This window comes from Mytilus californianus, unplaced genomic scaffold, assembly GCF_021869535.1.
Source record: "Mytilus californianus isolate M0D057914Y unplaced genomic scaffold, xbMytCali1.0.p SCAF_11, whole genome shotgun sequence".
Taxonomy (NCBI): domain Eukaryota; kingdom Metazoa; phylum Mollusca; class Bivalvia; order Mytilida; family Mytilidae; genus Mytilus; species Mytilus californianus.
The window spans coordinates 10,130,170-10,144,031 of record NW_026262593.1 but is presented as its reverse complement, the minus strand read 5'-3'; the positions used below and the strand labels follow the sequence as shown (position 1 = coordinate 10,144,031).

Sequence of the window (13,862 nt, the reverse complement as noted above, 5' to 3'; positions counted from 1 at the left end):
TCAGGTGAAAGGCCTTCGAGCATCTCATTAGAGACATAAGTTGTCGAGAGGCACATCTTGTGTAGTAAAGAGGGTACCTTTAATGTATAACAAAGATAATGAATTGGATATTCATTCACTATACTGTATACCCAAAATACATAAGTTTCCTTTCAAAAGCCGTTATATGACAAGGGCTATACGAAACATCATTCCAAATTAATAACATCTACCTTAGGGATGATGTGAATCAGATGTGGATACAAACAAATTCAAAAGATCTGTTAGAATACACTCAATCAAAGTTTCTCTCTGCATGCTGTATTATTAAAACATTTGGTCACTCTACCCTTTAGAAAAGCATTCATCATTTTTCACTTGAAGATCTGATTTTCTATCGGCATTTATATAAGAACCAACTGTGCCTATCTACTTGCCGACCTGTTCCTTTATTCTTATAATGCAGACTTCATACAGAAGCTCAACAAGAAAAAATAAAAAGAAGCTGGCTTTATGTATTATCAGTTTCACTTTTCACTATAAAGGTGATGATGTCTTGTCACTAAATTACTGCACATTTGTCGACTTTTTTGACTGCATCTATCTAAATGATCTTGGAATACATGATACCACTGATACGGTTAATTCGGCCTCATATCTTGACTTTCATTTAGAAATCGACAACTAATTTTAATGATAAACATGAAGTCCTCATTTCGAAAGTTATAATGGCTTGTTAACCGTTACTGAATATCTGTATCTCATTTGACTACATATATGTTCCACAATGCCAATTTTTTTACACTTTCTTGCGCAACACGACTGGTACGTGAAACAGGAACTGCTGACCATTCCAGATTACCCGAGATGGTGTGATTTATGTTGCTCAGTATTTGGTTTTATATGTAATGTTTATCTCCTTTGTTTGTCCTTCTGTCGTTTTTATTTTTTGGCCATGGTGTCATCTTTTTCATTGGATAAATGGTTTTCGAATGACCCTTGATATATTAGTTTTTCGTGTTTAAAAGCAACTTTCACAACTCTCATAACTGAATGGTTAGTACACATAATGTGTTCAAATTATGCAGTCGTAGATGAAGAAAATTTTAATTTTTATCTGATGCAGCTTGCACAGTTCAATACAAGGAGTTTGAAATAAGGCATAACAAAGCCTCGTATTAAGGTAGATAATTTTCTGTCTAAAAGTAAGAAACACTTGAACAAAGCCAAACCAAAATTGGTAACAGTTAAAACAGTTACTGTTTTTATCTTTTAAACATAATCTGGAAGTGATTTGTTTATCTGGCTGATATCCCGTTTTTGCGGGGGACATAGAAATACCGGTCGTCCGTCCGTCCGTCTGACCGTGCGTCCGTGCACTCTCATGGGTACAATTCTTGACAGATTTTTATAAAACTTATAGTATAGTATAATTTGTTTGATAAAGAACTAAAACAAATGGGTTTTCTAGTTATTGCCAAGTTCTATAATGGTGGCCGATCGTTTTATTTTAAAGAGTTATGCCCCTTGGAAATATTAAATTTATGGAAAATGATCTCGTTAGCGCTCGCTCGAATACAATTCTTGCTAGATATTTATAAAACCTATACTATAGCTTAATATCAGCAATATCTCGGACAAGTTCTACAATGGTGGCCTAAAGACTTTTTTTAAAGAGTTGTGCCCCTTGGAAATATTAAATTTATGGAAAATGGCCTCGTTAGCGCTCTCACGGGTACAATTCTTGCCAGATTTTTATAAAACTTATAGTATATTCTAATTTGTTTTAAAGAACAAAAAAAAAAAGGTTTTCTAGTTATTGCCCTTGTACCTTGGATAGATAAAATATGTGCAACGCGGGGGACATTAGAAGTCTGTTCTTTTATTTTTAAGCATTTATAACATAAGCTCCTTCATTTATCAGTAAATATGTTATCCTCTAACCCCCCTATATGTCAAGCTACTGTGAGAGATTTTTCACTCCAATCATCGGCCTGGTTAGCATTACATAATTTGTCTATAAGTATTTGTAATATCTTTTCATTTCCGTAAGAACAAGCGGCTGTGCGGCTGTCAAAGGTGTCTTACCCAAACCATCAGCCGAGTTAAGAAACATCCTTTGTCTATAAATAAATGTACCATCTTCTCATTTGTTTTCAACAAGCAGCTGTCAGAGATGCCTGTCCAATATCATCAGCATGGCTTGACCACGTCCACATGTTTTAAGTTAATAAACTATCATCTCAATTCTTCCCTTAGAGCAGCTGGCAGAGGAGTTTGTGTCAATCCATCAGTCTGTGAATATCACATCCTTTGTATATTATTAAAAAGTCAGAGGTGTCTGTACCATCGATCAGCCTAGGTAGCATCACATCCTTTGTCTATAAGTAACTGTACTATTTTATAATTTCCTCCGCTATAAGCAGCTGTTAGAGGTGTCTTTCCCTTACCATCAGCCTGGTTAACATCACATCCTTTGTCTATAAGTAACTGCACAATATTTTCATTTCCCCCTAAACAAGCAGCTGCCAAAGGTGTGTCTTCCATACCATTAACCTGGTTAATAACACATCCTTTTTCTATAAGAAATTGTACTACCTTCTCATTTCCTCCCCAACAAGCAGCTACCAAAGGTGTCTCTTCCATATCATTAACTTGGTTAATACCACATCCGTTGTCTATAAGTATCTGTACTATCTTTTCATTTCCTCCCCAACAAGCAGCTGTCATAGGTGTCTTTTCCATACCATCAGTATGGGTAACATCACATCCTTTGTCAATAAGTAACTGGACTATCTTCTCATTTCCTTCCCAACAGGCAGCTATCAAAGGTGTTTCTTCCATACCATAATCCTGATTAACTCCAAATCCTTTTTCTAAAAGTAACTGTACTATTCTCTCATTTCCTCCACGACAGGCAGCTGTCAATGGTGCTTCTCCAATACCACCAACCATGTTAATATCACATCCTTTTTCTAAAAATAACTGTACAATATTCTCATTTCCCCCACTACAAGCAGCAGCCAAAGGTGTCTTTCTCATACAACCAACCTGGTTCATATCACATCCTCTTTCCATAAGTATCTGTACTACATTTTCATTTCCTTCAGAACACGCAACTGTCAAAGGTGTCCCTCCCATACCATCAGTTTGGTTAAGATCACATCCTTTTTCTATAAGTAACTGTACTATCTTCTCATTTTTTCCGGTACAAGCAGCTATCAAAGGTGTCTGTCCCGTACCATCAGCCTGAGTAACATCACATCCTTTGTCTATAAGTAACTGTACAATCTTCTCATTTCCTCCACTACAAGCAGCTGTCAGAGGTATCTTTCTCATACAACCAACCTGGTTCATATCACATCCTCTTTCCATAAGTATCTGTACTATCTTTTCATTTCCTTCAGAACAAGCAACTGTCAAAGGTGTCTCTCCCATACCATCAGTTTGGTTAAGATCACATTCTTTGTCTATAAGTAACTGTACAATCTTCTCATTTCCTCCACTACATGCAGCTGTCAGAGGTGTATTGAATGAATAACAGTACTTTAAATCGACATATTTGGTGATAAAGAAATGAACTATATCATAATATCCTCGGAAGCATGATGTGATAAAAGGTTCCGACAGATTATCATCGTCAACCGCATCTGATGAGTCTTCATTGTATTCTTTCTTTAGTGTGAGAATATAGTGAAGAAAATTTCTCGGACATATTTGTTTAAAAAGAAAGTTGTAATCTATGGTTTGTAACAAATTGAGAAATGAAGCCCTATATTTTACATGCTTCATCTGTGAATTGCAAAAACATTGATACAGTTTGCCAAGTTGTAAATCATTTTTTATTCTCTCAAAGTAATCCTGTTCAAACTTCTTTGATATCAGTATAGTAAATTTGTTATGTTTTTCATTAATAGATTGTAATTGTGTCCGTTCATTCAAAACTCGGATGTCTGAATAACGCAATATACATCTGACCAGCGTTTCCTTGGAACCAAAATAAGAACATAAAAAATTAAACATTTGGTCATGTATTACTCTATATTCATTTCGTGTTTTCCATACATAAGTTCCAATCATGCTGACGTAAACTGATTTTATTTTACTTCTAGGTGTACCTCGATTCATTTCGCAGATTTCGTAAATGTTTTCCAAGATATCTTTATTTTTCTTATTTCTCTCATTAAAGATGTCAAATAATTCCTCCTTGATAATGCCATTGTGAATAACACATAAAAATAGTGAGCAATATTTTTGTGGGTAAATTGCTTTTAACTTTTCCCATTCATTTCGGTATGTATCGTAAGGACAGTGTAAAAAATCAGTCAAAATGAAGTTTTCATGTTTAGAATATAGATAACACATTAAAGGTGTAAACTCAACATTTTGATCTTTCAACAACTCACTATTAGTTTTTGTTAAATACTTAATACCTATCTTTAATTTGTCCTTTTTTGAATATTCCGCAGACAAGTTGACGATATTTGATGAAAAAAAAGTACATGAATTACTAAATGTTTCCTCTCGGAAAATATCTAAACGGCATGTTGCTGCTATTTTCGTTTTTCCCTTTTCCAGGATCCATTTTAAATTGTCTTCATTTTTTATCAAGTATTCAATTTCCAACATACTAGGTGCAAACCGTCCACAAATATCGTCAAGAACAAACACCTGCCTTTCGTCCTCTTTATAATGCTGAACTATATCCTGGACTCCAGAACATGGTATTATACTATAAATCGTATCCGAAAGTATTTTTAAAGCGACATGATGCATCAAAATGCTCTTACCAATACCAGGTTTACCTACTATTAAGACGGCATATTCTGATTCAAGGATCTGTGAAATCTTTTTTACGGCAGGCGTTTCAACAAACATTAGTTCTTGTTTTTTCCAAAATTCCATCTCGACAATGTGGGAATCTGAAAATAACAAATATGAATTAAAATTAGTTGTCAAAATTGATTTGGAAATCCTTCATCGAATTGTTGTTTTTATACGATATATTTCTTTCATTTACAACACAATTCATTCATAGTTCCTTCTTCTTATTAACTGTTTTTTTTTCGACCTGTAAAATTTCAATTAAGGGCATTAGCGTAGCGTGAATCATCTTTGTGTTTCTGTCAATGGATTGGAAATCACAAACAAAAGTCTACCGATATTTTACCCTGAGAAATTATGACGGAAAATGAGCTGAATAAGTTTCATTTGAATATAAGAAAATTGATGATAGCAAAGCAAGGTTTATTTTGTGATTACACTCGATTGTTATAAGAATGAACTGTCAAGCATATTTATCTGTTAAGTAAAACCCACGCCTCAGTCACCTATGAGATCTTATTTTAAAACTTCAAACTTTTTTCTCGTAGATTTATTTAATTGCGAAAATATGGTTGCAATATGTACAATGCATAGTTTGACTGAATTATTTACATTGCCATTTAGTGGTTGTATGATCGTTAACATTACGCAAGATGAAAACAGATGGTTGCACATAAACCATATTGTTAATTTTTTTGCTGCTTATGGATTATCTTTCTCAAAGAGTATAGCCCACACCAAACACCATTGCTGTTATGATGGTGTAAATTTCAAAATAATTTTGTTTCTCTGCGCTTCACTTGTAAAAGATTGATTGATGGATTGTTGTTAGCTTTACTTTCAGTGGCAAATATATCAGACATGTTAAAAACGAAAACAAAATATTAATCAACGGAATAGGTAGTTCATGTTACCGGGGTCTACCGGGATGAAAGGCGTGTATTTGGACTGCCACAGGAAAAAATAGTATAAAAGATGAGTTTTAAGTGCCATTCTTTTTATGAGCGGCATCAGATTTTCTGAACAGACATGTATTCCTATTGATACCAATTGCGTCTCTTTGATAGCAGACGTGTTCGTGTACTGTTATGAATCACAGTTCATGACAAAACTCGGCAACGACCCGTCAAAATTGCGTTTCATTGATAAATTCAACAAGACTTTTCGTTATCTTGATGAGATATTTTGTTACATATTCAAGAATTTTTTACATATACGGTCGAAATTTACCCAAAGGAACTAATTTTAAATAAATCAAATATAAACGGTAATAACTGTCCTTTCCTAGATTAAGATATTTCAGTTTTACATGGAAAAACTCTTCACAAAATTTTACGACAAAAGGGACAATTTTTCTTTCCCTATTTTTAATTTTCCTCTTTTAAAGGTGATGTTCCTTTGACACCATCTTTCTCTCTTTTGAAGGTGGTACACCTTTGGCACCATCTTATGGAGTTTATTTATCACAACTCGTTCGCTACGCCCGTGTCTGTCTGCATTGGTTCGTTTTTAGTGCAGACAACGTGACATTCTGTTTCTGTTGAATTAAAAGACTTATCAGCTTCAAAACAGGCATTTTTTAAACAGTTTTTATTTGTTTTGTTGCTAACCAATTAAATGTTATTTGATGAGTTTTAATTGAATACGACATGACTTATGAAATTTCCTCCAAGGATAAGCTGTCAGCTAAAAATAAATACACGCCTGCCATCCGAAAAGAAGGTTACTTATTAAGAAAATTCCTGTTTAAATATAGAACTTATTTGCAGTACTCCCCCTCCCCTCTGCAAAAATACTGATCCTCAAATTTCCCTGATTATCGAATTCATCCGGGATATTGATGAGTGGAAACCTTCTTACAAACTAAAAGAAAACCTAATAAAATTGAAGCTCAGTCGCATCGCAGCGGCAGTAATTGATATAGGACATTTTATGTATAAGCCCCCTGTCCTTCTTCAAGAAATACCATTTCCCTCAAAGCCCACATCTAGTGGTAACCATCAAAGCCAGTATGATGACGTAACCGGTAAAATTATGTCAAATGGAAAAATATTGAATATATAAGATCAATGAAATATATTATAATAAATGATATTACCTTTCGGGTGATATTGGCTTGATTACTATCTGCTTATGAGTAATTTTGTGTAAAATACTGTCAATGGAAGTTTGTGTATACGTGTAATCGTTGATGATATCGGTATCAGTAACGAAAGCACATGTTTTTTTAACCCTAACAAACAAAGAATCTACTAAAATATCCTAGAAAAAGTATACTTATTGTTTTTGTATGAATTGAGAGAAATTTCATAAATATACGTTAACATTAATTTAATCAAAGCTCACCATGACATGCGCACTGGCTTAAGTTTTTTCTCAGTTCCTCTGAAAATAATAAAAGGTAAGCATCAAAAACTACTTTATAAAGTTCCTCTGAAAATAATGAAGGGTTAAGATCAAAAACTACTTTATAAAGTTCCTCTGAACATAATAAAGGGTTAAGATCAAAAACAACTTTATAAAAAAACAGATTCAGTATAACATAAAGATCAAAAAGTTTTTAATTTGGACTGTGATTAAGTACTAGAAATATGAAGCAGGTGCTGTCTAGTTAGATTTCAAATGTTATTTTTTAGTCATATTTTTAGAAACCTAAAAACTCATATTTGTGCGACTTCATATCCTTTTTGTTGTTTAATCTGTAACAAAACTGTTAGGAATCGTATGCTCTTTGATGATGTTCTCATATGATCCCGAAATAAATAAAAACCAAAATCAAGTTTCATCGTCGATTTGTAAATAAAAGGGCTTCAGGGCTATAGACTATATAAACCCAAATTGACCTATCTACTTATATCGTATGAAATTATTTAGATTATAGACAATGCAAGGATTATAATATAACAGGATAATTGTACATGCTTTTGTTACATTTGTTTGTTTTTATAGTGATTAAGATGATAACATAATGTTGACTGCTGTACCCCTATTTTTGACATTTTTACCTATTGTGTCTGTTTGTTTTGTTCACGCATCGTTGTCAATATAATGGATTTTTTTATGCGACTGTCATACAAGTGAGAGGTTTAGCTAGCTATAAAACCAGGTTCAATCCATCATTTTCTACATAAGAAAATGCCTGTACCAAGTTAGGAATATGACAGTTGTTTCCCATTCGTTTGATGTGTTTGAGTCTTTGATTTTGCCATTTCATTAGGGACTTTCCTTTTTAAATTTTCCTCGGAGTTCAGTATTTTTGTGATTTTACTTTTTATAAACTCAACCAGTAACTTGGTCGAAGTCAAAAACATGAATGACATAAAGGGACACATACATAATATTGTTACCATAATTGTTTAAAAAGTCTTTTAAATTTCATTTGTTTTTGTGTCATTTAAAAAAAGTATTGTATCACTCGTCCATTCACAAGATAAATATGGTTTCTTCATGGCGATTATTTTAATTAAATGATGCAACCATTTTGTGCAACAATATAGAAATTAATCCCTACTTATAAAGAGATTTTAGCGGTATTAATAGTATAATGAGAAAGTACCAATTGGCATCAACACGATTACAATCTGATCGGTCACTGTACTCTGTTACATGTGTCTGTCGCTGCATGTAAGATCTGAAAACATCCCATAATGAGTCAGGAGCAAATGCCTTATTATGATTAAAAAGTTCAGCTAACAATTTAAAAGAATAAAAATATGTCCTTAGAACACGATTGCCTGTCTGTATTATTCAGTTCTATTTCCAGTGAAGTGTAAAATGGGGATAAAAACCGTTATTTGGTATAGCAATTAAAGACATCAAATCATAATGAACATGTGTACTAAGTTTCAAATCTATGTTACCACAACCTCGTGGTAAAGCATCTTTACGAAAAATCTTAATCTGAAACAGGGCAGAGGGATGCACAGTCCAGAAAACACAATGTCTCTTCTATCGACGAATGGGCAAACAAATAAATTAAACAATTTAAACTTCATCTTTTGCTAATAAAGGGAATCTTTTCACACAGGTCGGGGTAATTTCTGTACTATAATTGATAATTTAATGCTTCGTTTTGATATTTTATTAGGGTGAAAAGGCATTGATCAAAGCACATTTTGTATGAAGCGCTGAGCGCTGAAGCGCTTCATGATAAAAATGTGCACATTAACAACGTCTGCATACCTGCCAACTTTTCAAAATCTCCATTGTGGATTTTAAGCACAAGAGGACATTATGGTCCTTGTCATAAGTGTTTTTAATCTCTACAATTTTGTTTCAATGAGTATGTAGGTGCTTAATCACCGGTACCCTTTAAACTCATTTGAATGCATGTTTTCAGGTGTTCAGTTAATATAATAAGTAATTTCAAAATTCAGGTCAACACCTCTCATGAGGGATATCCCCCATAAAGCGGGATAGTTGGCGGCAGGTCTGCCGTCTGTACAATACTATAAAATTATAAACAAGAATGTGTCCATAGTACACGGATGCCCCACTCGCACTATCATTTTCTATGTTCAGTGGACCGTGAAGTTACGAGTTATATCAAGCGTGTTGTTTGTTTTCCAATACATCGATTTTGCGTTGTCACGGGGAGCATGAATGTGGTTTATCATTTTGAAATATTATTTTTTGAATGCCTTGCAATTTTGTCTGCCAAACAAATTAACGGATCGGAATGTAAGATACCTGTGAAACTATTTTGAAATAATTCGCAATAGAAAATGTAAATGGATAAGAGAAAAGAAGTGATAATTATCGGATTGAAACTTGAGTCATTTCGAAATGTTTTAGGTTTATAGTTTTGTCCAGCATTTAATTCAATTATGGTTGCAGCAATATATTAGATCAGGGGGGAAAATCTCAATAACGAAAATAACACCTTATATATGTGGTGCCACCGAATCACTTTTCTGTATTTCCTTCGTCGGGAACGTAAAATCTTAAATAATTTATAAAACAAACAATGTATTACTACTAAGCGTTACCATACGGTATGTTCCTGCCCGAATGTTTACTATTTAACAGAAGTATCAGGTAAACATTTGAAATTAAACATATTGAGATTGATTGTATGCATGGATTAGTTTTTTTTTTAAAAGAAGATACAAACAATGCTAACCCTTTACAATTATCGCTAAGCGACAAAAGGGGAATGACTATATTTTGTGACATTGATGGATTATAAAATGGAAAGAGCAATGTCTATCATAAATAAAAATGTTTTGATATATATCATCAACTCAATCTATGCATTAACCATTCATCTGATACATTGGCAAGAATTTACCAGAGACATTAAAAAAACTTCTCAATTTTTTTAACACACATGGCAACTTGATATAAACTAGCTTAATATTGTGAAAACAATGGAATTTTCGTAATTTTTCCTTTTGTGCGTTCCCGTGCGACAGCTTTATACCTCCATACAGCAAATTTTAACGTTAGATTGGAGGAAGTATCTTTTCAAACAAAATGTATATGTAACGATATGTCTCAACTAAAAAATTCAATAAATAATAATTTGTCGACATCTTATATGGGTTCTGAGGAGAAGTGATAATAAGCAAAAGTCAAAACGACCTTTACCTGTGAACTTGACCTTATTTGTTTTTTGTGTGTACCAAGGACCTCAAATCAAAGACGTTACGTATCTATCACTTATGGTTTACAGTTAAAGATACATTTCACTTATGCAAAATACATTAGGTGATATGACTTTATATTGAGCCTCCTGATCGCTTCGGTCAGATTATTTATAACATGTTGAGGACCTAATGATCAATTTGGAAAAAAAAAATCCGGTTGCAAAGGCGTAGTGATAACAAGAAAAACAGCATTTGGCGAGATAACTCTTACATAGAAATGTGTCCGGCTAATCGGTGTCAGTTTCAAAAGCATGTAAACTGTTCGATGTCATATACCAAATATCAAAGCAACATCTTGCGAAACAACAAAACAAACAAAAATTTATTTTAAGGGTGGTTTTTTTTAATGATCATTTCGCTTTTTGTACTTTTCATATCCAAAATAGGTAAATGCTTAATACAAACTTTAATTACCATTATCGAGACAAACTTCATAACATATAAAACAATTGTATTTGGCTTCCCGACTTTTTTGTCTGACAAGCGTATCTGATGAAGGTTATTCCAGAAATCGATTTCACCTTTCATATTACAAATATAAATAAACTTTGTAAATCATCTTATATTTAACGCATTCTTAGTTATATCACCTACCGAATTGTGCCTCGTGATTTTGCAAAGTTTTGTCTCGAGTCACCAACCTCTGCAAATGTATAAAGATATTGTTGTGCTATTACAGATATGTTTTGCAAACCATCAATGATTAAAACGAATTTTAAACTAGATACCTTACCACTTTATGGACATTTATGAGAAACATAGGCCACAGTTAAAAGCCAGACATGAGCATGTGAACAAATTCAGAAGGGGCTTTCAATATTTTCTGTAGCAACACTGGTGTGTGCATTTCCGTTATAAAGTACATCTCTTCTTGAAAAGTGGACCAGTTACTGATGTTAATTCGTTAAAAGTGACAGTAACTTTATTAAAAAGTCCAAATCTTACATATTTACCCATAAATATCCGTACGAGTGTTTCATGTATATATTTTGTTTGGCAAAGTAGATACTTTATAAAATGCCAATGCTTAGTTGTGTTCGAATAAATTTTGTTCTTGTCTGCACATTACTTGTTTGTCAAGAATTCAAAGTTAAAGCACAGACAGGCAAATTACATGTTATTTTCATTCACTTCTTACTGTGTATAAACCGGATACGATGATTTCGTTCCAAGACAGATAACTCTATTGTCATTTTCACGGTACTGAAAGACCAACTCAAGATCTGTCCATAACCTTCTGCCATGAACATGTAAACTAAGGTGTATTGTATAATATGTTGTCTCGGTTCAAACATACTTTTATTGGTATAAATATTGATTTTGTTTCCACTAAATTAAGATCAAACTAAATATTATTTTTCTATACATATGCACAATCATGGCTCTACAATCTGTCAATATCTATATCTTGGCAGTGCATGATTTTTTTATTCGTATTTATTGGCTTTGAACTAGCTGTCAGTAACTGCGAATACTCTCAGATCTGTACTAAGTATCTTTTTTGTTGTGGTGATGTATATGCAGTCTGTGTTTTTGTTGAATGTATTTCTGCTGTGTATCGATCTGACGAGTTAAAACCTTTTAAACTGATTTTATATTTTGTTCTTATGTTGTACTGTTACACCACTGACCCAGGTTTTTTGTTGTGGTGATGTATATGCAGTCTGTGTTTTTGTTGAATGTATTTCTGCTGTGTATCGATCTGACGAGTTAAAACCTTTTAAACTGATTTTATATTTTGTTCTTATGTTGTACTGTTACACCACTGACCCAGGGGGGGGGGGGGGGGGGGGGGGGGTGGGGCTGGCTCCATGAAACTAGTTAAGACCCGCCACATTCCATATGTGCCTGTATTAAGTAAGGAGCCTGTGATTTGGTGGCTATCGTTTATTACTGTTTCTCATAATTGTTTTTCGTTTATTGTTTTATATAGTTTTATCTTATGTTGCACCGTTGCACCATTGTCCCAAGTTAGGGTAGGATTGGCGCCTTCAAACCTGTTTAACCCCGCAGCATTCTGTATGTGCCTGTCTAAAGTCAGGAGACTGTACATCAGTGGTTTTCGTTTGTTGCTGTATATCATATCAGTTTTTCGTTCATTGTACATGAATCAGGCCATTACTTTTCTCGTTTGAATTGTTTTACATTTGTCATTTGGGGGACCTTTTATAGCTGACTGGAGACGTTTCAAATATATAGTCTGTCTTACTTACTTTGTCTATTTTCAAAAATCTTTTTTCCAGGTCTCTCTTTAACTGAGAAAATGTTTTAAGGAGCATGATTTCGACTGTCTTTAGTTCATTCTTCATCGTAATAAAATCATTATCTGTTGCTGTTGCCACAAGTTGTGCATATTCAGCAAGAACGTGTGTTTGTTGACGAAACTCGTTTACTAATTCAAGACCATGAGTAGTTCCGCTCAAAAACTGTGGACCTAAACAAAAATAGTGTGAAGATAGATATCAATAATGAAACATTTGCTTGACAACTAACAATTTCCTCGAAGTTAAACTGTTCCTAAATTTAATAATTTCAACTTATGCCACAATTGTTAACCTGAAACCAGATAAAGGCTCTTTCGTTCATTTGCGTTCATGTGAATCGCTTTACATATTTAAAAATGGCCACTTTTCTTTATTGTACACTATAATATCAAAATCTCTTTGATATTGATTTATTATTGCTTATCATTTTATTATGTACAGTTTATCCCTAACTTCCGTAGTTTTCGTTTTCGTACGAAAAAAAAAGGAAATCGTCGTCATTTAAGAACAATAACTTCTTATAAGGAGATGACTGACAATTTTAACAATTTGACATTTCTGTAGATCTGGTTCTGCTGATTGTTTTTGCTTTTTTAAGTTTCTTTTTTTTCTGTTACAGCTATCGGGATTATAAGCAAAAACGCAACAATTCAGATACATCGTCATTTGAGGGCAATAACTCCTTTAAGGTGGTACCTAACACTACAGGGAGATAACTCTGTAAAAATCAGCTAAACGTTTTAATCACGTTGCATTGTTAAGGAAATATTAAGCTTCTCAATGATCAAAATTAGTGTTTGTCAAACTGCTATATAACCAATGAAATTTTTCTGATAAAGTGGTTGGTTCAAATTTTTTGAAATTTCTATATTTTTGTCAAAGGGTCAAAGTAAACATTTTGTCAAAATTTTATGAAAGTTAAACGAGCCAAATTAATATTAGTCAAGGTGTTGGGTACCACCTTAAGGAGTAGACTGTCGTTTTGGAAAATATTGTTTTGTTGTTTATTTGTTCTATTTTAAGTTTCTATCTATCTTCATTGAAAAGGCTAAACGCCAAACGAAATGATAAAAATATTCTTGTTATGGCAGTAACTACTTTAAGTACTGACAATTTTGGCTTTTTAACTTATTTGTAGATCAGTTTT

At 33.3% G+C, this 13,862-nt stretch overlaps 2 protein-coding genes across 7 annotated transcripts in view; one reads left to right on the top strand and one right to left on the bottom strand.

Moving 5' to 3' along the window:
• Nucleotides 1-13,862, top strand: part of LOC127719523 (collagen alpha-1(XII) chain-like) — a 565,245-nt gene that overhangs the window by 525,157 nt on the left and 26,226 nt on the right. The gene's annotated exons all lie outside the window — the stretch shown is intronic.
• Nucleotides 2,338-3,611, bottom strand: LOC127720786 (ankyrin repeat domain-containing protein 17-like). The gene has a single exon (XM_052227538.1). The coding sequence runs from the start codon at nt 3,415-3,417 to the stop codon at nt 2,338-2,340; it is 1,080 nt and encodes a 359-aa protein (XP_052083498.1). The 5' UTR covers nt 3,418-3,611.

What these genes read in the sequence shown, in the direction of transcription:
- LOC127720786 (XM_052227538.1), bottom strand. Translation starts at nt 3,417, where the DNA reads ATGGGAGAGACACCTTTGACAGTTGCTTGTTCTGAAGGAAATGAAAAG.